The sequence below is a fragment of the Pseudoliparis swirei genome, chromosome 4 (assembly GCF_029220125.1).
Source record: "Pseudoliparis swirei isolate HS2019 ecotype Mariana Trench chromosome 4, NWPU_hadal_v1, whole genome shotgun sequence".
Classification (NCBI taxonomy): Eukaryota; Metazoa; Chordata; class Actinopteri; order Perciformes; family Liparidae; genus Pseudoliparis; species Pseudoliparis swirei.
The window spans coordinates 4470705-4497487 of record NC_079391.1 but is presented as its reverse complement, the minus strand read 5'-3'; the positions used below and the strand labels follow the sequence as shown (position 1 = coordinate 4497487).

At 43.0% G+C, this 26783-nt stretch overlaps 1 protein-coding gene across 2 annotated transcripts in view; it reads left to right on the top strand.

Moving 5' to 3' along the window:
• Positions 1-26783, top strand: part of LOC130193219 (protein unc-13 homolog C-like) — a 153777-nt gene that overhangs the window by 52046 nt on the left and 74948 nt on the right. For both annotated transcript variants that reach the window (XM_056413662.1, XM_056413663.1), the window contains 3 exons: positions 11406-11562; positions 12700-12768; positions 22958-23047. In XM_056413662.1, coding sequence (XP_056269637.1) covers positions 11406-11562; positions 12700-12768; positions 22958-23047 — 316 coding nt within the window. The remainder of the gene's footprint in view (positions 1-11405; positions 11563-12699; positions 12769-22957; positions 23048-26783) is intronic.

Sequence of the window (26783 nt, the reverse complement as noted above, 5' to 3'; positions counted from 1 at the left end):
GCTCTAAAAGCACCGTGGGAATTCGGCGGATGCCATCATCACTCTCTTTGCATCACTCTCTTTTGCTCGCCTAACCCCAAGTGCTCCTGGGTAATTTGGAGGGCTGAAAGCAAAGTAATTAAATAGGCCTCCCGATGAGAACATGGTTGTGTTTCTATTTGTGTGTGTGTGTGTGTGTGTGTGTGTGCGTATATGCACGAGTGTGCTCGGGCTGCACTCAGGGGGGGAGGGGCAAATCTGTAATCATTACTCCCCCATAACACGGTGCCTTTCCCAACACTTTGGCTGTATGAATATCACAGGATATGCCGGATGCTCTAAAATATCTGTTCTCCAGCCTCACACTGCTAGTGGTCATCTCTAGATTGTGATAATATATGAAACTGTTTATCAAATAATATGTTGATAACACAAATCTCCCTTTAATATTCATATATCAGGCATGAGAATCCCTCACCTTTCGGCCGGCGTTTATGAGATTGGAGTGGGACACGGAGAAAAGGTGGTGTGGTGCTCTTCGCAATAAAACATCTTTGATGGACGTGTCGCGTCTTGGCCAATCAGCGTCAAGATGTCTTCAGCGTTTGGTGGTTTAGGTTAGCTTGAATGTTAGTCCGCTACATCTGCTGCTGTCACGCTGCACGGTGTAGCGATACGAACAAAGTACCCGTACGTTAAGAGCGATGTGAATTAGCATATTTTTAGTATCGATACTTCATTAAAAGAGCTCGGGATCAGAGTGCACGCGCTGCTCTGTGTCAAGCTGTCTGCACGCACTGCACAGCGCTCACAGCAAGTGGCATTAAGTGGCGGAATTTTCGGCTTTAAAAATAAAAATAAAAAAAGATGCCAGAAGTGAAATGTTTAAGTTCAGTCTGTAAAGTTCTGTAACTCTACAGCTGCTCATCCTGATGAACTCTGTATCCTCTGGTCAGATACAGACTAACGGCCTCATAGTGTATAATCAATGCTATGATGGCTCCATGTAGTTTCATTAATATCTTGCTGTAGGCTAATACTAATATTACTGCCATTTGTTAAGTTTTCAAAAAGTTGGTAAAAAGTGAACCATAAAGATATTTTATTTATTACTATTGTAGATAAATATACCAGTATCGTATTCATGATATACTGTTTTTATGGTATTGTATCAGTATCATGATATTTATGGCAGGTATGGTATCGAAGATTGTGACAACCAGGTAGAGGCAGAACAGACTCGAGGAACAGACTCGTGGCTCAGCAGAGCACAAGACTTGAAGACTTGTTCACGCCCCAAAAAAAGGAAGTTGGTTCATCAATGACCATATTATACACAATATTACGATTATTATAGGGCCCGATCACTGACTTGGTGTCAGAATGGAGGACCTATAGATTATCATACAACGTCCAACATCGATGTTCGTGGAAGTCACCCCCCCCCACGCGCGCCTATCCTTCTCACCTTTTTCACCCCTGACCCGTTTTCATGCCTGATATATATACAAAAAGTGAATGCTTAGTTCCAATATTCAAACCCTAATTTATATTTATGCCGTTTTTGTGTATTAAACCAACATTAGATTAACTCATGCTATATTTATCGAGCTCAGCTGGCTCTAAGCTCTCAGAGCATCCGTTGTTCTCATATGTTCGGTTGCTATGGGTCTCGCCCGAGGCTGAGGGAGGAAAAAAAAGCCCAGTGTATATTTGTGTCTGCTGCATCAAAGTAAATATACAGATTACTGTTGCATAACACACACGTGGTATTCTATCTCGGATAACGTGATGCTTTTGACTTTTGTACCAATGGGTTTGGAGATGAAGCGTATGAAGGTTCAGAAACTGGGCACTTCGCCGATGATGGAAATCAGGCTCCGGATGCGGTGAATTAAGGTTAATAATATTTAATGGGGGAGAAGTTTAAAGAAAAAAATCAAGGCTCGCGATCGCGGCTCCGCTCCGACCTTTAGCCCCGCAGGCTCCTCCCCTTGTAAACACCCGGGGACAGTTTACTGCGCGACACCGGGACCGAACGAGAGACCGGAGCGTCACCTGTACAGACGCTTATATTAGCATATGACAGCCAATCCCTGTTCTCAAATGTTAGTTATTTTATATTCAGATCAGGGGGGCTTTCCGGTCCGCTAACTAAACTGTTCCTTCACAATAAAAGTCCAGTAGATTACTTTCCGGATTCAAGTAACCTCACGGGTTCCAACCAGCTTCGATATTTCTGAAATACCAAACTAACATTCACTCTCATGCAACATACATTAACTGACGTTTAACATTTGCATAGAGAAAACACCCTTTCCCTTACGCTTCATAATACATTCATAATAATAATATTCTCCCTAATATTTCCTATTCTAATATCTTTCTATATGTATTACTTCAAAGCATAAGACTACAGAATCAAAATAAACAATTACAACCTAAAAAGCGTGAAAAGGAGTATGTAGTATTTGCTCTTTGAGTGACGAGGAAAGAAGGCGAACGATCGTCACACATCCGAAGAGGCAATACGGGAAAGCTGTCTTCATCGTGTGAAGTTTGAAGTTCGGGAAGTTAAAAGAGCGGGGGGAAAAAACTAAAAACGAGATTCATCAAAACAGAAGACATTACGTTGTCGGGGGACGCCGGCCGTGATGTTTTAGTGCGCTGCAAAGTATTGAGATGGAGTTTATGCTGGGTTGACGTTTGTGGACTCACCTCGCTGGAAAACACTTACCTCGGCTAGAGTGCACTTGACTTCGTCTCGGTTGTATTTGTTACGGCAGGAAACAAATAAATATGTTAAACGGTGCGCAGTGAGATTTACATTCCTCCATCCTGTGATTATATCAAAGCCCCGTATGGATCCATTGATCAAACCTGCTCCATCTATTACTCTGCAGCCTTATGTCCTTAATAGTAGAGGTTACACAGCTGTGATTTATTACATCACTGGCTATAGATAGTCACAGAAGACACGATTATAGCACATGAGCAGAGCAGTGGAGTACTTATCCACTATATCTCCTCCATCAGAAGTAATTGTTTGGAACATTTCAAATGTCTTCTCTCTCTCTCTGCGGCAGTCAATGAAAATAAGAAATATCGTACTCTAGTTCTTCTGCTCACTTTCTGTTTGTTATGATGCGACGTGGTTTGTGTTCGATCTGTATCTGGTGACCGAGCTTTTGAGGCAGTAGCACCAAAGCTGTGGTTATCATTTAAACTCCTTCTCAAAACATACCTGCATTTTGTTCATTTGAATATTATATGGTCTGCTTTTTATCTTCTCTGTTTTTTTATTTTACTGCATCATCTTTTACCGTGTATTGTACTATTCTCTTTTAACTGTTGAAATGTTTTGGCCCCTTTTATTGCCAAATTGTTTTAATTAACATTGCACTTTGGGACACTTTGTCTGTGATAAGTGCAAAATAAATCAACTTTACACACTTACTTACTTACTTACTACTTACTTACTTAAGCATGCTCAGTGTAGTTAATATTTGTTCTAAAAAATAAATAATAAAAACATATTTACATAGAACCTTTGCAATAAAAAAACTATAACTATGACACATTTGTCTTAATAGAGCACTTTACTGCACACGCGGTACGAAGAGCTCAAACGGAAAGAATCAAATGATTTTCCCAGCTGCTCCTGAACGCATCATCTCACTCTTCCGGTAAGCTCTGGTTGCCAGCTCAACAGCGAGCATGACTTCTTCTTCTCCCTCCCGCTCCCTCTTGCTCAGTGTGTCTCATGTATAGTTATCCCCCTGCCTCCCTTAATGATAACGATACATGCAACAAGTGTAGTTTATTTGCTAGGTTGGAGGCAGGTCTAAGTGGGTTAGATGCACGGCTCCGCGCTATCGAAGCTCAGACAGCTATGCTAGTTAGCCCGCCTCTCCGTAGCGGCGCTGAGCTACAGTCAGCTGATAGCTGTTCCCGGCAGTAACCGCAGCCGGGTGGTTGGGTAACTGTTCGCAGGAGTAGTAAGTTCACAGAAGCCCGCTGCACCAACCACTTCACGTTTCGAACCAGTTTTCCTGCTCAGCGACACACCCGCTGAGGAACACACCCTGGTTATCGGGAGCTCTATAGTCAGGAACGTGAAAATAGCGGCCGGACCAGAGTCGCAGGCCTCCGGGGCCAGAGCGGGCGACGTGAGTCTTGTTTGAAGCTGCTGGCTAAGGATAAACAGAGATACAGTCAGATTGTGATACACACCGGTGGTAATGACGCCGAGCCCGTCGGTCGGAAGTCACTAAAATTAATGTGGAATCGGTGTGCTTATGCCAAGACGTTGTCGGACACCGTAATTTTCTCTGGCCCTCTCCCAAATTTGCAGACAGACGAATTGTATAGCCGAATGTCGTTTCAACCGCTGGCTGTCGAGGTGGTGCCCAGCGAATAATGTGGGCTACGTAGACAACTGGAAGACTTTCTGGGGAAAGCCTGATCTGATGAGGAGAGACGGCATCCATCCCACGTTGGAAGGAGCGCGTCTCATTTCTGCGAATATGACCAAGTTGATCACCGGACTTAATCCATGACAACCCAGGGTTCAGATCAGGAACCGGGAGCAGAGTTGTAGTTTAACACCCTTCTCTGCTCTTCCATTCGAGCAGTTACCCACCCATGACTTTAGAGTAGAGACTGTGTCTGTCCCACGCCACTTCAATTAAATAAATCAAAAGTAAGCAGAAGAGGAGTCGCACAATAACCTTATACAAGTTAACACCATTATTTCAGCAGTGCAACAAAATAGGTCTATTAAATGTGGTCTCCTAAATATTCGATCTCTGTCATCTAAAGCTGTGTTACTGAATGATTTAATATCAGATAATCACATTGATTTATGTTGCCTAACTGAAACCTGGCTGAGCCATGAAGAATATGTCTGCCTGAATGAATCGACTCTCCAAGTCATATTAATACTCACATTCCTCGAGGCACCGGTCGAGGAGGTGGAGTAGCAGCCATCTTTGAATCGAGCCTATTAATTAATCCTCAACCAAAATTACACTACACCTCATTTGAAAGCCTTGTTCTTAGTCTTTCACATCCAACCTGGAAAACACTACAGCCAATTCGATTTGTGATTCTGTACCGGGCACCAGGTCCATATTCAGAGTTTATATCTGAATTCTCTGAATTTATATCAAGTTTGGTTCTTAAAACTGATAAAGTTATTATTGTTGGAGATTTTAATATCCATGTGGATGTTGATAATGATTGCCTTAGTGCTGCATTCATCTCCTTGTTGGACTCGATTGGCTTCTGTCAGAGAGTACAGAAACCCACTCACAGCTTTGGCCACACGCTTGATCTTGTTCTTACTTATGGCGTTGACATTGAGCATTTGAACGCCTTCCCACAGAACCCTCTTCTGTCAGACCTCAACCTCATAACTTTTGAATTTATACTACCGGAGTGTACACCGTTAGTCAAAAGTTTCTACACCAGATGTCTAACTGACAGTGCTAGAAGCAATTTAAAGAAGCGATTCCTTCTGTATTTGATTCGATACCACGTCTCAATATAACAGAGGACTCCTGGTCTAATTTAGTCCGTCCATCATTGATTCATCTTGTTGACAGGCTGCTAGGCTCTGAGAATGACGGACCGATGATAGCTCTGAAGAAGAAGACAGTCAGTGCGTCAATGCAATCGATTATTGGTTTAGTCGATGATCATTGATCATCTTGTTGAGAGGGGGCTCTCTGAGAATGACACTGGACCTTAGCCCTGGAAGAGAAGAAGAGACAGCAAAAGCGGCGACGCAAATCGAAATATTGGCTTTATCGACTGAAATCGAATTATCCGTTTCATGTAAACACCTTGTCGGACTATGTGCGGTCCGACTGGTCCGATTAACACCCTGGATAGCTGGTCCGATCCAGTTGATAATTCGACTCTCGCGGCATGTAACTGAATTCGATTGAACTGGACTTTGCCTCTTTGCGCATGCTCGAGATCCGCCGCCCGCCTCCTCCCTCCTCCCATGTCGTGACCCGGAAGTCGAAAGAGACGATAAATTGTTTCTGCCGCCAGGTTGCAACAAATAACCAGTCCCGCTACAACCATGTTGGTGCCCTAAGCATAACTCCTCATGATGCCCCTGAGATCGGGTCTGTGTGGATGTGTCGGCGCATCACGGCAGAGCGATGCGACCGAAGTGTTAACGGGAGTTGCTGTGAGCGATTAAACATCTCTTGTTCTGCCTGTTTTGTGATATACATGTTAAAAGGCGCCTAATATTTCTAGACTGAAATAATATCGCATTATAATTATTATAACTATGAGGATTTTATTAGTTGCCTATTTTGTGGAGCCCTCAGGACTTGGTGCCCTCAGCAGCGCCGTAGCGTTATGGGAGCGGCGGCGCTGCAAACAACGCTATGGAGAACACAAGAGTCACCACACATTTCTGGACCGAAGAGCAGACAGAATTTATGCTTAATATATTGAAGGAGTTGAACATACTAAAGTTCATGGTTCTTTCTCGAAATGTTGATGTTGTTGTTGGTGGTGGTGAAGAGGTCAAGCGGAAATGGCTGTATCACCACGAGTTGTAATGAAAACAGCGCCACTATCGATCGGATATGACATGCTTTCGGCCAATGATTCGAATTACTCACTGCCATGTATATTGGGATAACAGCTGATCCCCCAAAAGATAGCATAGTCCGACTAAAGCAAGATTCGAATTATACCATCATGTAACCGCACTGACTGAGGAAGAGGAGGTTTGCTCCCTGGTATAACCCTCAGACCCGCAAACTGAAGCAAACGTCACGAAAGCTTGAACGCATATGGCGTTCAACTAATCTCGAAGAATCCCGCTTAGTTTGGCGAGATAGTCTTAAAACATATAAGAAGGCCCTCCGTAATGCCAGAGCAGCCTATTACTCATCAGTAATAGAAAAAAATAAACACAACCCCAGGTTTCTCTTCAGCACTGTAGCCAGGCTGACAGAGTCACAGCTCTGTGGAGCCGAGCATTCCTATAAACCTCAGTGGTAATGACTTTATGAACTTCTTTAATGAAAAGATTTTAACTATTAGGGACAAGATTAATATTCACCTGCCCATAACCAGTGCCAATCTGTCCTCAAGTGGAATGGCCTTGGAAACCGCTGTATGCCCTGGTGTATATTTGAGGGCTTTTCTCCCATCAACCGACCAATTATCTTCAACGGTTTCTACTTCAACACGCCTACCTGTCTCTTGGACCCCATCCCGACGAGGCTGCTTAATGACGTTTTGCCTTTAATTGGCGGCTCTCTATTAGATATTATCAATGTGTCTCTGCTAACAGGCCACGCATCACACTCCTTCAAAGTGGCTGTTATTAAACCTCTCCTGAAGAAGCCCACTCTGGATCCAGAGGTGTTGGCTAACTACAGACCGATCTCTAACCTCCCTTCCTCTCCAAGATCCTTGAGAAAGTGGTCGCAAATCAGTTGTGCGACTTTCTACATCATAATAGTTTATTTGAGAAATTTCAATCAGGATTTAGAAAACACCACAGCACCGAGACTGAAAATTACAAATGACCTCTTAATGGCAGCAGATAAAGGACTCTCTCTGTCCTGGTCTTGTTAGACCTTAGTGCTGCATTCGACACCATTGACCATGACATCCTGTTACAGAGACTGGAGCAGTCGATTGGCATTTCAGGCACGGCACTAATTTGGTTTAAATCCTATTTATCAGATCGATCTCAGTTTGTATTTGTAAACGATGACGCCGATAACCACCAACGTTAATCACGGAGTTCCACAAGGTTCTGTGCTTGGACCAATTTTATTTACCTTATACATGCTTCCTTTGGGCAATATTATCAGGAAACACTCCATAAACTTTTATTGTTATGCAGATGACACTCAACTATATTTATCGATAAAACCAGAGGAGAGCAACCAACTCTGTAAAATTCAAGCATGTCTTAAAGACATAAAACATGGATGACCTGCAACTTGATGTTAAACCCAGACAAAACCAAGTAATTTTAATCGGCCCTGAGCACCTCAGAGATCAATTATCTGGTGATGTGGATTCTGTAGACGGCATTGCCCTGGCATCCAACACCACTGTAAAGAATCTTGGCGTTATCTTTGATCGACTTGTCCTTTAACTCCCACGTAAAGCAAATCTCAAGGACTGCATTCTTTCATCGACGTAATATTTCAAAAATCAGGCACATCTTGTCTCAAAAAGATGCTGAAAAATTGGTTCACGTTCGTTACTTCAAGACTGGATTACTGCAACTCCTTATTAGCAGGCTGCTCTAATAAATCTCTTAGGTCCCTCCAGTTGATCCAGAATGCTGCAGCTCGTGTTCTCACTAAAACTAAGAAAAGAGATCACATCACTCCTGCACTAGCTGCTCTGCACTGGCTCCCAGTAAAATCAAGAATCGATCAGCTCCTTGGTCTTCAGCACGCGTGAGGAGACGCAGGCTGTTCTCCTGGCACCACTGTACCAGTGATCCAACCTCCTCCCTATAGGCTGTCTCTGGGTAGAGTAAGCCGGTAATCAGCCCCAACACTGTTGTGTCTGCCAGCAAACTTGATGATGACGTTGGAGCTGTGCATGGCCGTGCAGTCGTGGGTGTACAGGGTAGAGAGAGCTCACTGCGCATCCTGAGGGGCTTCCGTGTTGAGGGGTCAGCGGCTCTGAGGGTGGTACCGCCATCACCTCACCACCTGGGCGGGCGGCCCGACAGGGAAGTCCAGTATCCAGCTGCACATGGTAGAGTGCAGGCCTAGACCTCTGAGCTTGGTGTCGAGCTTACGGGAACAATAGTGTTGGAACGCATGAGCTGTAGTCCACAACCAGCATTCGCACTTTGCAACAGTTCCCTCCCTCCAGGTGGGGAAAGGGCGGTGGTGAAAGTGCCATGGCAATTGCGTGGGGTGGATCTGTTTTGACGATATGCAAATTGCCATGGGTCCAGCGTAACGAGCAACATGGAACAAAATGAGAGTCCTTGACCAACCTCTCAAGCATTTACTGACAATCGAGGGGTGAGGGCTCACGGTCTCCAGTCATTCCAGGCAGAGGTTACCTTGGGGGTGTTTGGGGACAGGCACAATGGTGGGACATCTTGAAGCTCTCAGGAACAACAGCCTGGGACAGGGAGAGGTTGAAGATGTCTGCGAAGACCCTGCCAACTGGTCTGTGCACATGCTCTGAGGGCGCGCTCGGGATGTGGTCGGGACCTGCCGCCTTCCGGATGTCCACCACGCTTGAAGGCTCTGCACGCCAGCCTCTGAGATGATCAGCAGGCTGGTTCTCCCTCGGCGGCGCTTGCTCGCCTTGACGGGCTGCCGATCACGTCCGAGACCGAGCAAAGAATGTATGTTGGCTCAGCTTCTGGGAGTGGGAGGTGTAGAGGAGTTCTCTTCACCGCTGGTTTCCCCTCTGAAGTCCGCATTGTCTGTGAGCCCTTCCACACACCTTCTCACGTGCCATGGCTCTTGAGCTTTTCCTCCACCTTGTTCCTGAACTCCCGCTTGGCAGAGCCGGTATGGTCTTAATGGAGTGAGCTCTTTGTATTCCGCCATATTCCCGAGTCAAAGGCGGTGTTACGCAGCGGAGTGCAGCCTTGAACATCGCCATTTATCCACGGTTTCTGGTTGGGATAAATCCTGAACCGACTTGGTAGGAACAACGCGTCATCTATGGTCATTTCTTGATGAACCCGTGACTGAGGACAGCGTACTCTGACGGTTGTTGTCCGACGCGACCCTGAACATATCCCATCCTTGCACGCTCAAAACAGTCCTGTAGCATAGACTCCGATTGGTCCGACCAGCGTTGCACTTCCTTCACAGCGATTGGTTGCTGCTTAAACCTCTGCCTGTAGGCGGGGAGTAGTTGGATGGAGCGTGGAACTGATTTGCCGTAACGGTGGGCGGAGGAGGGCTTTGTATCCATCCCGGAAGGGAGTGTAGCAGTGGTCGAGAATCCGCTCCCCCCTCGTGTTGCTTTTTGTGTTGGTAGAACTTGAGGAGAACTTTCTTCGGTTCCGCTTTGTTGAAGTCCCCCGCTGGCCACAATGAAAGCAGCCTCAGAATGTGCGACTCCTGCTCGCTTCAGTCGCCTGATAGAGTTCCTTCAGCGCTATAATCCGTGTTAGCTTGAGGCGGAGAGTCGTACACAGCAGTTACGGTGACTGCTGTAAACTCCTTGTTAGCCAGAATGGTAAATTACATGAGCATTAGGTACTCCAGGTCCGGGAGAACAGAATCACTTTAAAATTCTTCTCTTAACGCAAAGCCTTGATTGGTGATGCACCATCATATCTTAAGGAGCTTGTAGTACCATATTGCCCCACTAGAGCTCGCTCACTAAATGCGGGACTACTTGTAGTTCCTAGAGTCTTAAAAGTAGAATGGGAGCCAGAGCCTTTAGTTATCAAGCTCCTCTTCTATGGAACCAGCTTCCACCTTCAGTCCGGGAGGCAGACACAGTCACCTCGTTTAAGAGTCGACTTAAGACTTTCCTCTTTGACAGAGCTTATAGTTAGGGCTGAATCAGGTTCGCCTGGTCCAGCCCCTTGATATGCTGCTATAGGCTTATAGCTGCCGGGGACGTTTTAGGATGCACTGAGCACCTATCTCCTCTTTTCTCCTTAGGGATGAATTTTCATCTCCATCACACATTACTAACTCTGCTTTCTCCCCGGAGTCCTTTTGACTTCACGTCTCATAGGGTCATCGGACCCTATGAGACGGCATAGATCCTATCTGCTGATGGATCATCGAGGTCTGGGTCGTGGAATTCCTGCCGGCAGCGCCACTGCCCTGTTGAGACTCCGCCCACTGTTGAGACTCCGCCACTCCTCCTCCCCACCGCCATCTGCCTGATGGATCGTGGAGGTCTCCATCGTGGAATATGCCTACTATGAACTATTCATACACTCTGTCACATTAATTGAATGTATTTTAACTCTAAATCTGTCCTTCTGTACACATTACATCTATTGCCTCTGTCCATCCTGGAGAGGGATCCTCCTCTGTTGCTCTCCTGCAGGTTTCTTCCCTTTTTTTTCCCCCTGAAGGGTTATTTGGGAGTTTTTCCTGGTCCGATGTGAGGTTTTGGGGCAGGGATGTCTATGTGTACAGATTGTAAAGCACTCCGAGACAAATTTGTAATTTGTGAAATTGGGCTATACAAATAAACTGAATTGAATTGAATCTGTATGTACGCTTGCATCCCTCAACAGAGTAAACAACCAGTCATTACTTATATTTTGAGGGTAATGTCTCTATTTCATGATGTGGTATCTGTCACCGTCTCCATTCCCATCATCACATTCTTTCCCGATCTCTGGTGGAGAAATTATCCCACATTGTCCAAACGTGGCTACAGAAGTGTCATAATAACTGTCGTCCCCCCCCCCCCCCTAGGCACTTCTCCTGTCTGTCCGCCAAATACATGTGTCCCGGCGTACCGGCGGTGATGAGCAACCTGCTCGCCAACATCAACGCCTACTTCGCCCACACCACCACCACCACCACCACCACCGCCTCCGCTTCGGACCGCTTCGCCGCCTCTAACTTTGGGGTAAGAACACCTCTCACCGTCTTGTAGTCTAGTGATAGAGTGATGAAGTGATAGAGTGATGGAATGCTAAATGAAAAAGGGGGTTTCTATGGGCTCCGGTTCGACTTCACTTTTTTTAACCCCAGTTTTGTTTTTAGGCCCCTGCTTGAAAAAACATACCCAAACTAAAAAAGGGTGTATCTCCTCAACCACAAGGGCTATTTGAATAATGGGAATGTTATCATAAAAGTAAACATTTGTGAGAATACTCCAGATGTGTAAAAATCAGCTTATATGTTACTGTTTAAGATTTAATGGAAATGGGACACTGCACAAATTACAACAATTACAGGTTTGCCTTGTAAAAAGCACTTTTTATTATGATTATATCTTTGGATTGATGCAGCTGAAATGTTTAATATTCCTCAGCACCATAGCACAATATCTGAAGAGTATCTCCCCAAAGTTTGACTTTGAGAAAGTGAAGCAGAACAAAATGATAGCCTTTACATCTATTGCTGTCTTAAAAGTCTGATATTTAACCCTTGACATCACTACTTTCTGTCATTAACCTCATGAAGTTGTTTGTTTAACCCTCCTGTTACCTTTAGGGTCAATTTGACCCCATTCAATGTTTAACGTCGGTGTTCTTTGGGGTCAATTTGACCCCAGGCTGTTTTTCACTGTCAAACATATAAGAAATATCAACTTTTTTGTATATGTAAAGGGCTATTTAGGTAGTCAACAAACACCTCACACTTAAACTTGGGAAACAATATTAATTCTAATAATTTTCTTGAGGTTTTAATTGCTGGGGTTAAATTGACCCCGAGGGTAAAAGATGTCAGTAAATTTGAAGGTAAAAGGAGGGTTAAAACAAGTTGTGCACTTGAACTCAAACAGATCTCAGTTTGCCAGATTGAACTTTTAATAAGCTAATGTTGCGGGGCATCAAATATAGTTTCCAGGCAGGAAGCCGAGTCTGGCGGCCTGGCTGAACGCCTATATTTTGTTTCCAGGAAGTGAAAAATGAATCACCGCATGCATAGCGACGCTACAGACCGCGCAGGAGTCACGCAGCGTTGTACATTTTATGGACGGAAAGCTTCGTGTGCTCCCAACGCTGAACTGAATTATGGAATTTTTTCATCCTGACAGAGGGAAAAATTCGTCAAATTACTGGACCAGCTGCACAACTCACTGAGGATCGACCTTTCTAAATATCGGGTATGTATGAACCTTTTGCATCCGGTGTGTTTGTTCATTGTGAAGTTAATGTTCTCGATCGAGTCGTAGTGCATTTCTTCAATTTACTTTTTCCTCTTTTAACTTTGCATTGGTAAAAACTGAAAACAAAGACAATTCAAACACTTAGTCTACATTCCCAAACAGAGTGATAATCTAAATTGACATTTTCGAAGCACTCACAGCATTGCCTCTTTGGTGCTTCTCGGAAGTGGTCAAACCGGAAGTAGCTTAACCGGAAGTGATTGCACCGGGGGGGGAATCTTATTGATATTAATTATCTTCGGAAATTAATACAAGAACTAAACAAAAATAGAAAAAGCCATAAAGCAACACAGCGACTTTTGTCAACTTAAAAATAATGATAATTTTTACAGTGAAATTTAGAGGAGCAGGTTGCTATTGAGTACTACCTGTTTATCATGTGGAATCTCTACCTGCAAGGTGGTTGATTTGAGAGGCTTCAGGCTTGATTGAGCTGTGCTCAGCCCACTTTGTGCTCCCGGTAACCGGCTTACAGCAGCAACACATTCACACTTTAAATTTCTGATGCCAAATGTGTGTCTGTCACCCTCCGAACTTGATTATCGACTGGATTCTCTTCTTCCATGGAAGCCGTTCACGGTGTATTTCATGCACGCTCGCCTTCTTTGAATCCCACAATGCATCCCACTGTGCCAGGTGTCGAGGCGGAAAATATACCGGGATTAAGACGAGTGTCACACTCATGTTCCCATAGTATGGTAAATCTGTGGTTTTAAGGCGTGACCGTGATGTAAGATCTGTAGATTCGTAATTTACCCAAACAGATGTCATGTCACACATTGTTATTTAAAAAAACAACATTTAAATGACTTAGTACACTTGAAATAATAGAATGACGACGCATTGTGTTTTCAGTTCTCTGCAAAGAGGAGAAGCCAGGCACTTAAATGTCAATAATCAGCCTGCAGTGTCAAGCTGCTCAGGAAATAGTGTTCCTCACGGTCCAATAAATAGACTCTGTCGTGAGTGTCCAGCACTCTGTGTGCCACGGTGGTTCATGGAGTTAGGATATTGCACATCTTGAGTCCACACACTCATGAATCCATAATCTCTAGACTATGTGTTTACACATTTGCAATATAGGCCGTAGCATCCGAAGATTTATTACTAATACATGCAACAAAGCTCATGTTGTTTCAAGATGATTTCCAAACCATTGACGACATCAATAACACCGCCATGTGTGTTCAGGAATAGCTCGACTCCTATAAGCTGCTGCAAGAGTAGCCAGTAGCTGTGTATGATAACTGGACGTAGGTATTAATAATTGATCCATGACCTCATTTCTTTTCTCTTTCTTTTGAAAGCCAAATGGCGTATTTTACATATATATCTACCTGTATAAGCTAATGCATCGCTATGGGAGAGAAAGAGGCGACATGCAGAACACATGCTGCAGAGCTGTAGTCATTTTGTGTTGAACTGGTGAAGTTACGGTACATCAAACGCTTGAAAAATAAAATGTATGTGGTGTTGTAGTGATTTTCATCCCCCGCTGAGTCCGTCACACTCGCGGAAACCTTTTGTCGCACGATGATCTTCTCTTCATGGGCGTGTGGTGATTGGCGCTGAATGACGGGCGACGGGCTCCGTCTGGTAGCTGCACGGCTAACTTCTGGATGTAGAGAATTTTCTGCTTGACTCGTTTCAGCCGTCTTTGATGTAAATTATTGAAGGCCCCTATTTGATGCTCCGGTGGGCTCCGTGTTGTCTGGCGCCCTCGACGCTCTGCGGCTCAGTCTGTTCACATACAGGACTGTCTCAGAAAATTAGAATATTGTGATGAAGTTCTTTATTTTCTGTAATGCAATTAAAAAAACAAAAATGTCATGCATTCTGGATTCATTACAAATCAACTGAAATATTGCAAGCTTTTTATTCTTTTAATATTGCTGATTATGGCTTACAGCTTAAGAAAACTCTAAAATCCTATCTCATAAAATGTTAATATTTCCTCAGACCAAGTTAAAAAAAAGATTTATAACAGCTGAGTGTTTGTCAAGGCTCAGGAAACCCTTGCAGGTGTTTCGACTTAATTAGACAATTCAAGTGATTTGTTTAATACCCTACTAGTATACTTTTTCATGATATTCTAATATTTAGAGATAGGATATTTGAGTTTTCTTAAGCTGTAAGCCATAATCAGCAATATTAAAAGAATAAAAGGCTTGCAATATTTCAGTTGATTTGTAATGAATCCAGAATGCATGACATTTTTGTTTTTTTAATTGCATTGCAGAAAATAAAGAACTTCATCACAATATTCTAATTTTCTGAGACAGTCCTGTAGATGTATAGATATATTGTTCTGCATATTTGTGTTGTATTTACTCATTGTTCAATGGAAACTGGCATACATATAGGAACTCAAATTAAACATAATTTTAAAGCGTGTTGACTAAGAATACGTGATGTTTTTGTACCCTTGCGCATTTTATCAAATACGAACTTAATAAATGTTGTGATTTCATTTAAATGAACAATAGCACACATTCTTACCTCGGCCTAACCCAAAATAAATGGCAAAGAGGTGCCAATCAAACATATACCTTTAGAATAAACATCCAAGAACAACTGTTAAAGGAACAAGCTGGAACATGCATCTCTAATGGCTAGAGATCCGCCACTAAAGGTCCTTCTGTATTCTACTCAGGCAGATTGAAATCCTGACACACAGCACATCATCTTCCGGAGCAAACCCCAGGAGAACTAACCCTGTTAGACCTCTCTCTCACAAAACACGCTCACACACACAAACACACACACACACACACACACAGACATTCACTCAAGCACACAAACCCGCTTGCAGAGATATCTGCACACGAACGAGCCGACACCCACACTGCAGTTTGGCTACAACTGCTCACTGACACAGGTATATGCACCTGAACCGCCACCCACACACACACACACACATACACGGCTGGTGGCATCACACAGTGAACTGTAAGATGACCCTCTCACCTTTAGTGTGAAAACAAAAGACAATGTGACATTGACTGTGTTGTTGCTATTATTCCCCTGTTCTTTACCACGGCGCTCTGTGTGACGCCACGTGGGATTTAAGACACACCCTGGTGGCATATAGTATATATATTTATATATATATACACTACCGTTCAAAAGTTTGGGGTCACCCAGACAATTTCGTGTTTTCCATGAAAACTCACACTTTTTTATTTTTTATTTATCAAATATCATAGAGTCAAGACATTGACAAGGTTATAAATAATGATTTTTATTGGGAATATTAATTTTGTTCTTCAAACTTGTCGCTCAAAGGAAGGCCAGTTTGATAGCTTCTGTCACCAGCATAACTGTTTTCAGCTGCGCTCACGTAAAAAGGGTTTTCTAACCCTCCGTTAGTTTTCTAAGGCGATAACACAATGTACCATTAGAACACTGGAGATCAGAATCAGAATCAGAATTGTATTTATTGCCAAGTAGGTTTACACCTACCTGGAATTTGTTCTGGTGTATAGGTAAAGAAATGACTCATTGGATGAACTCAATTAAATTGTTGGCAGGTTTTCCATCCAATAATTATATGCAACTCCAACTCAAATTTAGCACATCAGTACAATACAATGTAATTAAGTTAGTCCAACTCATTTGTATCAAATACATCTAAAATAAAATAACGATATTCATTAAATTAAATTAATTTGTGTTTGTCCAACTCAAAATATAAACTAACTAAGAAAATATGCAAACTCCACACAGAAGGACAGCCCCGACTGGGAATTGAACCCACAGACCTCTGGCTTTGAGGTGACGGTGCTAGTCACTACACCACCGTACAGCCCTGAAAGTGTCTTCACCTTGTAAACAACTGATTTTCAGCTGGCGCATGCACAAAGGGTAGTCCTCAATGAAACACATTTATTTTGAGTTGATATGCACACCATCTAACCTAAATAAATCTAATAAATGAAAGAATTCATACATTTTGTGTTCCACCCATTAAATATAAATATCTATTTTTGTAATTGATTTATTTAAATGTATCAAACAATATTTAAATGTGTCACCTCTAAGAAGTGCTTGAATCGTTTTTTTGAGTGTACAGTGAACATAAAATGAACATAAAACATAGAACATACAAACACAATAAGTACTACAATACAAAACAAAAAGCAGGGCAGGAGTGCAAAAGTGCATGTGCAATGTACAGTGTGCAAAGTAGTGTGTGCATAACACAGGCTTGAGGTGTGGGGGAGGGGAGGTGACCACGTCAGGTGGGGGTCCGGGCCTTGTTCATGAGGCCTATAGACACCTGTGGAGAGATTTAATTAAACACCAGAGAATAGTCATTTACCACATTAACTATGTATAGAGGGTATTTATGATCAACGTTATCTTCATTGAAAAAAAAAGGTGCTTTTCTTTGAAAAATAAGGACATTTCTACGTTTTTGTTTTTGTTTGTCAACGTGACCCCAAACGTTTGAAGGGTAGTGTATATACATAGTAGCATGGAGATAGATGCTCCTGTCGGCCTACCAAGAGAAAACAAAAACCGAGAGGCTGAGGGAAGGGCAGCAAGTCGACGGCATGAGAGTTCGACTTGAGTAGCGAGCGAGGGATGAGGAGGATTCGGAAGAAGAAGAAAGAAAGTCGTCGAGATGGAATAAGCAGAGTGAGTTGGGCGAGATGGGATTCGGACAAAAAGGGCTGGAGAGTTGGAGGGAAACAGAGACTGATTTTGGAAAAGGGAGAGCAGAGAACAGAGGAGGAACAAAAGGAGGCGCGGCGGTTGGGCAACGAAGGGTTAAGCGAAGGAGAGACGACCCTCTTTTATTTCCAGACGGCCTGGCTGAGAGCGGTCACCGAATATCACGTCGGCTTCACCTGCCAGCGATCCCCCCCCCCCCCCCCTCCCGCTGCTCTCATTGTCAATACCTGCTACAGACCAGTGGTTCATGCACACAGTTCCTCGTCTCTCTCTCTCTCTCTCTCTCTCTCTCTCTCTCTCTCTCTCATTCACTCGCCGTCCCACAGAGCCGGCCCGCCACTATCGGACAATTTAATACGATTCAGATCTTCTGGCTACTCCGTCCGTCCACCACGTTCGCCTGCATGGATTTCACTATAATGACTTTCTGAGGGAGATTGAGTTTGCTTCTTTTTTGTAAAACATGGGGCGCTTGAATCAGCCGAGAGGGAGCGGAATTGCACCTGCCACTTTACATTTCGCCACATATCCGTTTGTTGCTCGTACGCTCTTTATGCTCACGGCTCTGATACCAAGCGGCACCTCGCGGAGTCGGTCCGGTCCCAGCTGGGATTTGCAGGTCTCTCTGGTTCAGAGGGAACACATCGGTAGTCATGGCAACACTGCGATGGGAGTCGGGGCTGTTAGCTTAGTTTGGACGGTTTGATGCAAAGGGATGTTTGTTCAGGAATCTCCGCTGGGATATTATCTTAAAGTGTAAGTCCGTGCAGCCTTTTTGAGGAAAAGGTTCCGTGTTGTAACTGTAGCTCCCGACAGCGGGACTGAGTCACAGTCAGCAACATTTGAGTTGTCAAGGGAGCTCAACATGAAAAGATACGGGGTAATATCCACACGGTTGATCTCACAGTCGGCTATAGGAGCGAACAGCTGGCTGCTGGTTTCGAACACTGCACACAAATATGTCTATTTTCTTGAGAAATAAAATATTTACTTGAGAATACAATTTGTATAGAGTAACACCTGCAGAGCTCCCACTTTGAAATGTATGGCAGAGAATGAAAAAGATAAGTTTAAGAGACAAGCTGGTGACACCAGCGGAGTATCAGTGCATCATTATGTATTATATACGGATATATACACTACCGTTCAAAAGTTTGGGGTCATCCAGACAATTTTGTGTCTTCCATGAAAACTCACTTTTATTTATCAAATGAATTGAAAATTGAATAGAAAATATAGTCAAGACATTGACAAGGTTAGAAATAATGATTAATATTTGAAGTATTAATTGTGTTCTTCAAACTTCAAGCTCAAAGGAAGGCCAGTTGTATAGCTTATATCACCAGCATAACTGTTTTCAGCTGTGCTAACATAATTGCACAAGGGTTTTCTAATCAGACATTAGTCTTCTAAGGCGATTAGCAAACACAATGTACCATTAGAACACTGGAGTGATCGTTGATGGAAATGGGCCTCTATACACCTATGGAGATATTTCATTAGAAACCAGACGTTTCCACCTAGAATAGTCATTTACCACATTAACAATGTATAGTGTGTATTTTTGATTAATGTTATCTTTATTGAAAAAACAGTGCTTTTCTTTGAAAAATAAAGACATTTCTAAGTGACCCCAAACTTTTGAACGGTAGTGTACATATATTTTAAATGATTATTCTCTGTGTAACATGATGTGCTGCACTGTATCCATCCTAAACGCAGTTGAAACAGCAGAGGTTTGTTTTGAGTGGCGTTTAAGAGATGTCCCTCAAATGTATATCCATTTCATTTATTTATTTATTTGAACACATCAATCAACCCTGGGGTAAATGTGCTCCCTGTGGCCAGATATTACAAGCCATCACTAATGGAGAAAAAGGTTATCACAGAAACATCATAAAAAGCAATAAACAAACAGGTTACGATCAAATTCATTACTGCTGGTTGTTTTTTTGCTGGGGAAAGATTCCATTAGAAACTTTCAGGGTATTGTAATAGAGATTGTTACTCCAGGGTACGCAGTTGTCTGGAAAAAACCTTCCGGAATAAGATGAAGCATCCCTCACACTACAGCTCTCCCCACTCTCTCCTCAGCCCCTCCGAACCAGACCATTATATAAGAGCTACCGACCTGTTTTATGAGCTAACCTTTGACCCCGCAAAGCCCTTTGAGATGACACAGCTGTGATTTAAGGAATCGGGGAAGCGCTGTAGAGATTGAGATAAATAGTCGCTAACCGCTTAGCCCTGTGCTAATCGCTTAGCCTTCTGCTAATCGTCACGCAGAAGTTCTCTCTTAGGCGTTATAACCACAGCCGAGAGCAAAAGGCTCAACGGATTCTCTCCATCTGTGAAACGCCTCATTGGTATTGTCAGACTCTCTTTTTGAGAATCCGCCCTACTTGTTTTGGTCGCTCAGTGTTATGGGCAGTTCTTGCTAACGCAGGAATAGCTGAATGAGGCTGTCACCAAAGTTTAGGATGTCTAGTCTCGTTTTTCCTCAGTCCACTTGAATATACAATATGCTGAAAGGTTATTATGGATTTTTTCTTTTTTGCCCAACAACGGCAAAAATAAACTGCTTACCCGAGCTTAAAGCTACCTTTTTAACTTCAATAGACACTCATCCAGACAGATAGACACATATTCTGTGGCACATGCCTTTGCTGAGGATGGTCAGAGTGCAGGGTGACCGGTGCATAGTCCCTGTGGCAGTTTTACATCCAGTACCCGACGAGCATGACTGCTTTTGATCTCTTTTTCCACATAATTACCTTCACTAGATGCCCGGTATCTGACATCGCTTTAACCATTACGCTGCTCTTGTTAAAGAATATGAAATGTTTAAATGCAGGGAGATATTCATGCATGGTCAATTATGAAGCTGTACAGAGTATTTTTTATTTAAATTAGTTTGATGATCACTGCTTTTAAGTTTTGCACTCGGCAAAGGCCCAAGATTTTTTTCATTGTAAACGAGAACAAAGAACAAAAGGCTCATCAGTATCACTCCTCGCCTCATCTCTTGATGGGAGTTCGGTTATTTTTGGAAGGTAGAGCTTATGTTGTCTACTTTTGGCTCTGAGGTGGATGCTTTGCTTTATTAGTATGCGAGCATGCTTCTTTTTCCTTTTGTTCTTTTTGCTGATGAAGTTGGAGTTTCTCATTTCTGAGACGGAGAATTTGTTAAAGTTAGGCAAAGTTATTTTCACCGCCGTCACTGCTTCTCAAAACACTACAGATTGAGAGCAGGGATTCTGCAGAGAAAGAGAGGTTTGCATCTGTTTAAACATTAGTAAGGTAAGGTACTGGATTTATCATTTTTATGTTGATAAAACGGCAACAGTAAGACATTCCAAAAGTTTCTCATGCTTTTTAAGTACCAGTTCACAAGTACATGCTGTGTTATTTTGTGACTATATTGTTCTATTTTTCATTCTGTCGTTCTTTTTTTTGTAAATCTGTATGATACGGTGCTATACAACTATAACTCGCCTTTTTATGCTAACGGTGAATTAGCTTCCTACACTAGGCTCCCCGTCTGAAGCTGTGATTGTAAGTTAGATGAATCCTATTGAGTTGTTCCTCGCTTTACACAAATATACTCTATAATAATTGCATCTTGCCATCTGCAATCAAAAGAGTATGCCACATGCCTAATTAGATTGGTAGCTGTGATCATAACATTTTGCATGTTGACATAATTTTTTTGTGAAGAACCAACCTAACCGAAACCTAATGAGTGTCAATGAGCGCTTGACTTTCCGGGACTTCAATCACCATAATTGCACAGCTGGATTACCTTTCGATGTCAGAATCCACTAATTAACTGATTTAAAATGCTGCACTGGGAAGCATTTTATATTATTAATTGTAATCATCATTTCATTTAAAACCCAAGTCAACTTCCACTATCACTGAAGAGGCATGATGACAGGAGTGGAAATTCCAGTTATTTTTTTCTTTGCTCTTTCAGCTCTTTCATTGGTGATAGATAAAAAGCGGGAATTTTGTTTTGGGAAAGCAAGAAAGCACGCATTTATCCGGTTGAGGAGGATTGGTCTTCGTGAATTACCGTGGATTTATTTTTCAGAATTACTTTTTCAGTATCTCATGGGCTCATTCTATAGTAAACCGATAAAACACATTTCGAGCGGTTGTCGTAACCGTTCCGGCACAACGATTTCAGGAGGTGTGCTAATGGCGACATTCAAGGTTGCGTTGAAAGCTACAGAGTCCACGTTTCAAAGGGACCGATGGTCTCACTTTTAACTGAAGGCCACATGTATGTGATGGTATTGTGAAATAAAGAGAGGACGTATAGTAACTGATGACACTCATTCTATGAATTAGTCTTGTGCAACAGAGGCAGGAACAATGTTTTTCATTGATTGTAATTGAAGGATTTAAATTGAAATGAGTCTGCTGAGACTATATGCTTCTTAAATAACATTTAAAAATTGATGAAATACTCAAAAAACAACTATCTTTCTCATATAAAAGGAAATGATGCAAACTGGAGGCAAAAATAGCCTGCTGCAAACAGATTTTCTTTTCATTTTTTCCCCCTTCATCAGCCAAATATAGTATAACTGGTCCACATTTGCTTGTGCAGAAAGTGTGTCAAGCTTGTTTTCCTGGAGGCTTTGAATCTTTACTGGGCACTACACTTTCACTTCTAAATTTGACTGCTCCTATTTATCATGTGTCTTGAGAAATGCGGTGTAAGTGGACAGCTGGCTGTCTGGAAGGTTGTAACAAGCCATCCACGTTGCCTTCCCCAACTGTTCTTTTTAAGACCAATTGCCCGGGTCGATATTTTATCAAAACTACATTTTTAGTTTTTGCCTTTTCTTCGGAAACCGGTCATCTTGAATCATTTATCAAGCCAATAGAAACCTCTATGCGGCTTGAAAAGATGCCAGGCGAGTTATGTTTCCGCCAATCGGCCTTGATCTCGGATCGACCTCTCCTGTGCCCGGGGGCTGTCAAGGCCTAGAGGCCGCTTTAAGGATCTGGCTCTATTTCATGAATCCCTCATTGTGCATTTATTGACACGGTAGAGGAGGGATAGAAAACCAAGCGAAGTTGCATTAGAGCACCGAGGATGTAGAATAAGTAGGATAATGTATGGGGCGGTGATGCCTTTCCTCACTGCCGTCAGGGCTTTATATGCTCCCCGTCACAGTGCTCTGCACTGCCTGATGACTTCATGGCCCCAAAATAGAGGTTTTCATCAACGGAGACCTCCCTCGTCCACGAAACGATTAGACAGGCAGCCATTTTGGCATGATTGCTGGGCATTGTTCCGTAATCAATTTCAATGTTTCGGGCTACGCCATGTGAAGTGGTGAGTGGGTGAGGGTGTGCGGCGTTAAAAGGTTGCTTTTCACCAAGATGTCTCCTCATGTCATTTCCCCCCACTCTCTCTCTCTCTTTCTTACTCCAGGATAATTTCCCTGCAGGAAACGCAGAGCGTCTCCAAGATCTCAAGTCCACCGTTGATCTTCTGACCAGCATCACCTTCTTCAGGATGAAGGTAGCGTGGAGAACAGTTGGACAGGCGACGAGGGAAGGGGGGGGGGGGGCGGGGGAGTTCGGCACTGGAATTTAAGCGAAATTGAAAGAAACATAAGAATTGTAATACACGATGATGGAGCACAGCACTATCATTTTCTATATATCATCTAGAACCTTTCAGCGCGACAGTGCAGTGACTGAGACACCTTCGATACTCCTGTGAAAATCTCACGACATGCTATTTAAAACCCACAGTTATTTCAGGCATCTGTCGTTTATGCTGCGTTCACACCCAAAGCGTTGCAAATGTTTTCATACTGGTGATGTTATGTATAAATAGATATATATGATATGAATGTTATGAACCCAAACACGAGGGCCTTCCACAACAAGTATAAAGCAGAAATAGTGGTTAGTTCTTCGGTGGTGGACGGTGGAAATGCTAATTGTTTTCACGGAGTAAAGCCACAGAGATAAGCTCCGCCCCCTCTAAGTCGCTAATAAAGCGAATAAACCACACATTGGCACGCGGGTAAAGCATTGGAAATACACGCAACGCTTTTGGTATGAACGCAGCATTAAGGCTAATTGAATCATGTTCATAATACCTGAAAACCTGTCCCTCTCAACACCACTGGCCATTCAAATCCAAATGACTCGGCTTAACCAAGCAGACTATAGCTAGATATAGCCTGTAGCTATCTATAGCCTGTAGCTTGCTATAGCCTGTAGCTAGATATAGCCTGTAGCTATCTATAGCCTGTAGCTTGCTATAGCCTGTAGCTAGATATAGCCTGTAGCTATCTATAGCCTGTAGCTATCTATATGCTGGTGTATATTTGGAGGGATTTTCTCCTATCAACCGTGACCAATTATTTTCAACGGTTTCTACTTCGAACACGTCTACCTGTCTCTTGGACCCCATCCCGACGAGGCTGCTTAAAGACGTTTTGCCTTTAATTGGCGGCTCTCTATTAGATATTATCAATGTGTCTCTGCTAACAGGCCACGTACCACACTCCTTCAAGGTGGCTGTTATTAAACCTCTCCTGAAGAAGCCCACTCTGGATCCAGAGGTATTGGCTAACTACAGACCGATCTCTAACCTCCCTTCCTCTCCAAGATCCTTGAGAAAGTGGTCGCAAATCAGTTGTGCGACTTTCTACATCATAATAGTTTATTTGAGAAATTTCAATCAGGATTTAGAAAACACCACAGCACCGAGACGGCACTGGTGAAAATTACAAATGACCTCTTAATGGCAGCAGATAAAGGACTCCTCTCTGTCCTGGTCTTGTTAGACCTTAGTGCTGCATTCGACACCATTGACCATGACATCCTGTTACAGAGACTGGAGCAGTCGATTGGCATTTCAGGCACGGCACTAATTTGGTTTAAATCCTATTTATCAGATCGATCTCAGTTTGTATTTGTAAACGATGACGCCGATAACCAGCAACGTTAATCACGGAGTTCCACAAGGTTCTGTGCTTGGACCAATTTTATTTACCTTATACATGCTTCCTTTGGGCAATATTATCAGGAAACACTCCATAAACTTTCATTGTTATGCAGATGACACTCAACTATATTTATCGATAAAACCAGAGGAGCGCAACCAACTCTGTAAAATTCAAGCATGTCTTAAAGACATAAAACATGGATGACCTGCAAGTGCCTGATGGTAAACTCAGACAGACACGAAGTAATTTTAATCGGCCCTGAGCACCTCAGAGATCAATTATCTGGTGATGTGGATTCTGTAGACGGCATTGCCCTGGCATCCAACACCACTGTAAAGAATCTTGGCGTTATCTTTGATCGGGACTTGTCCTTTAACTCCCACGTAAAGCAAATCTCAAGGACTGCATTCTTTCATCTACGTAATATTTCAAAAATCAGGCACATCTTGTCTCAGAAAGATGCAGAAAAATTGGTTCACGTTCGTTACTTGAGACTGGATTACTGCAACTCCTTATTAGCAGGCTGCTCTAATAAATCTCTTAGGTCCCTCCAGTTGATCCAGAATGCTGCAGCTCGTGTTCTCACTAAAACTAAGAAAAGAGATCACATCACTCCTGCACTAGCTGCTCTGCACTGGCTCCCAGTAAAATCAAGAATCACTTTTAAAATTCTTCTCTTAACCTACAAAGCCTTGATTGGTGATGCTCCATCATATCTTAAGGAGCTTGTCGTACCATATTGCCCCACTAGAGAGCTACGCTCACTAAATGCGGGACTACTTGTAGTTCCTAGAGTCTTAAAAGTAGAATGGGAGCCAGAGCCTTTAGTTATCAAGCTCCTCTTTATGGAACCAGCTTCCAATTTCAGTCCGGGAGGCAGACACAGTCACCTCGTTTAAGAGTAGACTTAAGACCTTCCTCTTTGACAGAGCTTATAGTTAGGGCTGAATCAGGTTTGCCCTGGTCCAGCCCCTTGATATGCTGCTATAGGCTTATAGCTGCCGGGGGACGTTTTAGGATGCACTGAGTACCTATCTCCTCTTTTTTCTCTCCTTAAGGATGAATTTTCATCTCTCAATCACACGTTACTAACTCTGCTTTCTCCCGGGAAGTCCTTTTGACTTTACGTCTCATGGGGTCATCGGACCCTATGAGACGGCATAGATCCTATCTGCCTGATGGATCGTCTGGGTCGTGGAATTCCTGCTCATGACTACGCCACTGTCCTGTTGAGACTCCGCCCACTCCTCCTCCCCACCGCCATCTGCCTGATGGATCGTGGAGGTCTCCATCGTGGAATATGCCTACTATGAACTATTCATACACTCTGTCATATTCATTGAATGTATTTTAACTCTAAATCTGTCCTTCTGTACACATTACATCTATTGCATCTGTCCATCCTAGGAGAGGGATCCTCCTCTGTTGCTCTCCTCCAGGTTTCTTCCCTTTTTTTCCCCCTGAAGGGTTATTTGGGAGTTTTTCCTGGTCCGATGTGAGGTTTTGGGGCAGGGATGTCTATGTGTACAGATTGTAAAGCACTCCGAGACAAATTTGTAATTTGTGAAATTGGGCTATACAAATAAACTGAATTGAATTGAATTGAATCTATAGCCTGTAGCTTGCTATAGCCTGTAGCTAGATATAGCCTGTAGCTAGATATAGCCTGTAGCTATCTATAGCCTGTAGCTATCTATAGCCTGTAGCTTGCTATAGCCTGTAGCTAGATATAGCCTGTAGCTATCTATAGCCTGTAGCTTGCTATAGCCTGTAGCTAGATATAGCCTGTAGCTATCTATAGCCTGTAGCTATCTATAGCCTGTAGCTTGCTATAGCCTGTAGCTAGATATAGCCTGTAGCTAGATATAACCTGTAGCTATCTATAGCCTGTAGCTAGATATAGCCTGTAGCTATCTATAGCCTGTAGCTTGCTATAGCCTGTAGCTAGATATAGCCTGTAGCTATCTATAGCCTGTAGCTATCTATAGCCTGTAGCTTGCTATAGCCTGTAGCTAGATATAGCCTGTAGCTAGATATAGCCTGTAGCTAGATATAGCCTGTAGCTTGCTATAGCCTGTAGCTATCTATAGCCTGTAGCTTGCTATAGCCTCTAGCTATCTATAGCCTGTAGCTTGCTATAGCCTGTAGCTATCTATAGCCTGTAGCTTGCTATAGCCTGTAGATATCCATAGCCTGTAGCTAGATATAGCCTGTAGCTATCTATAGCCTATAACTTGCTATAGCCTGTAGCTAGATATAGCCTGTAGCTATCTATAGCCTGTAGCTAGATAT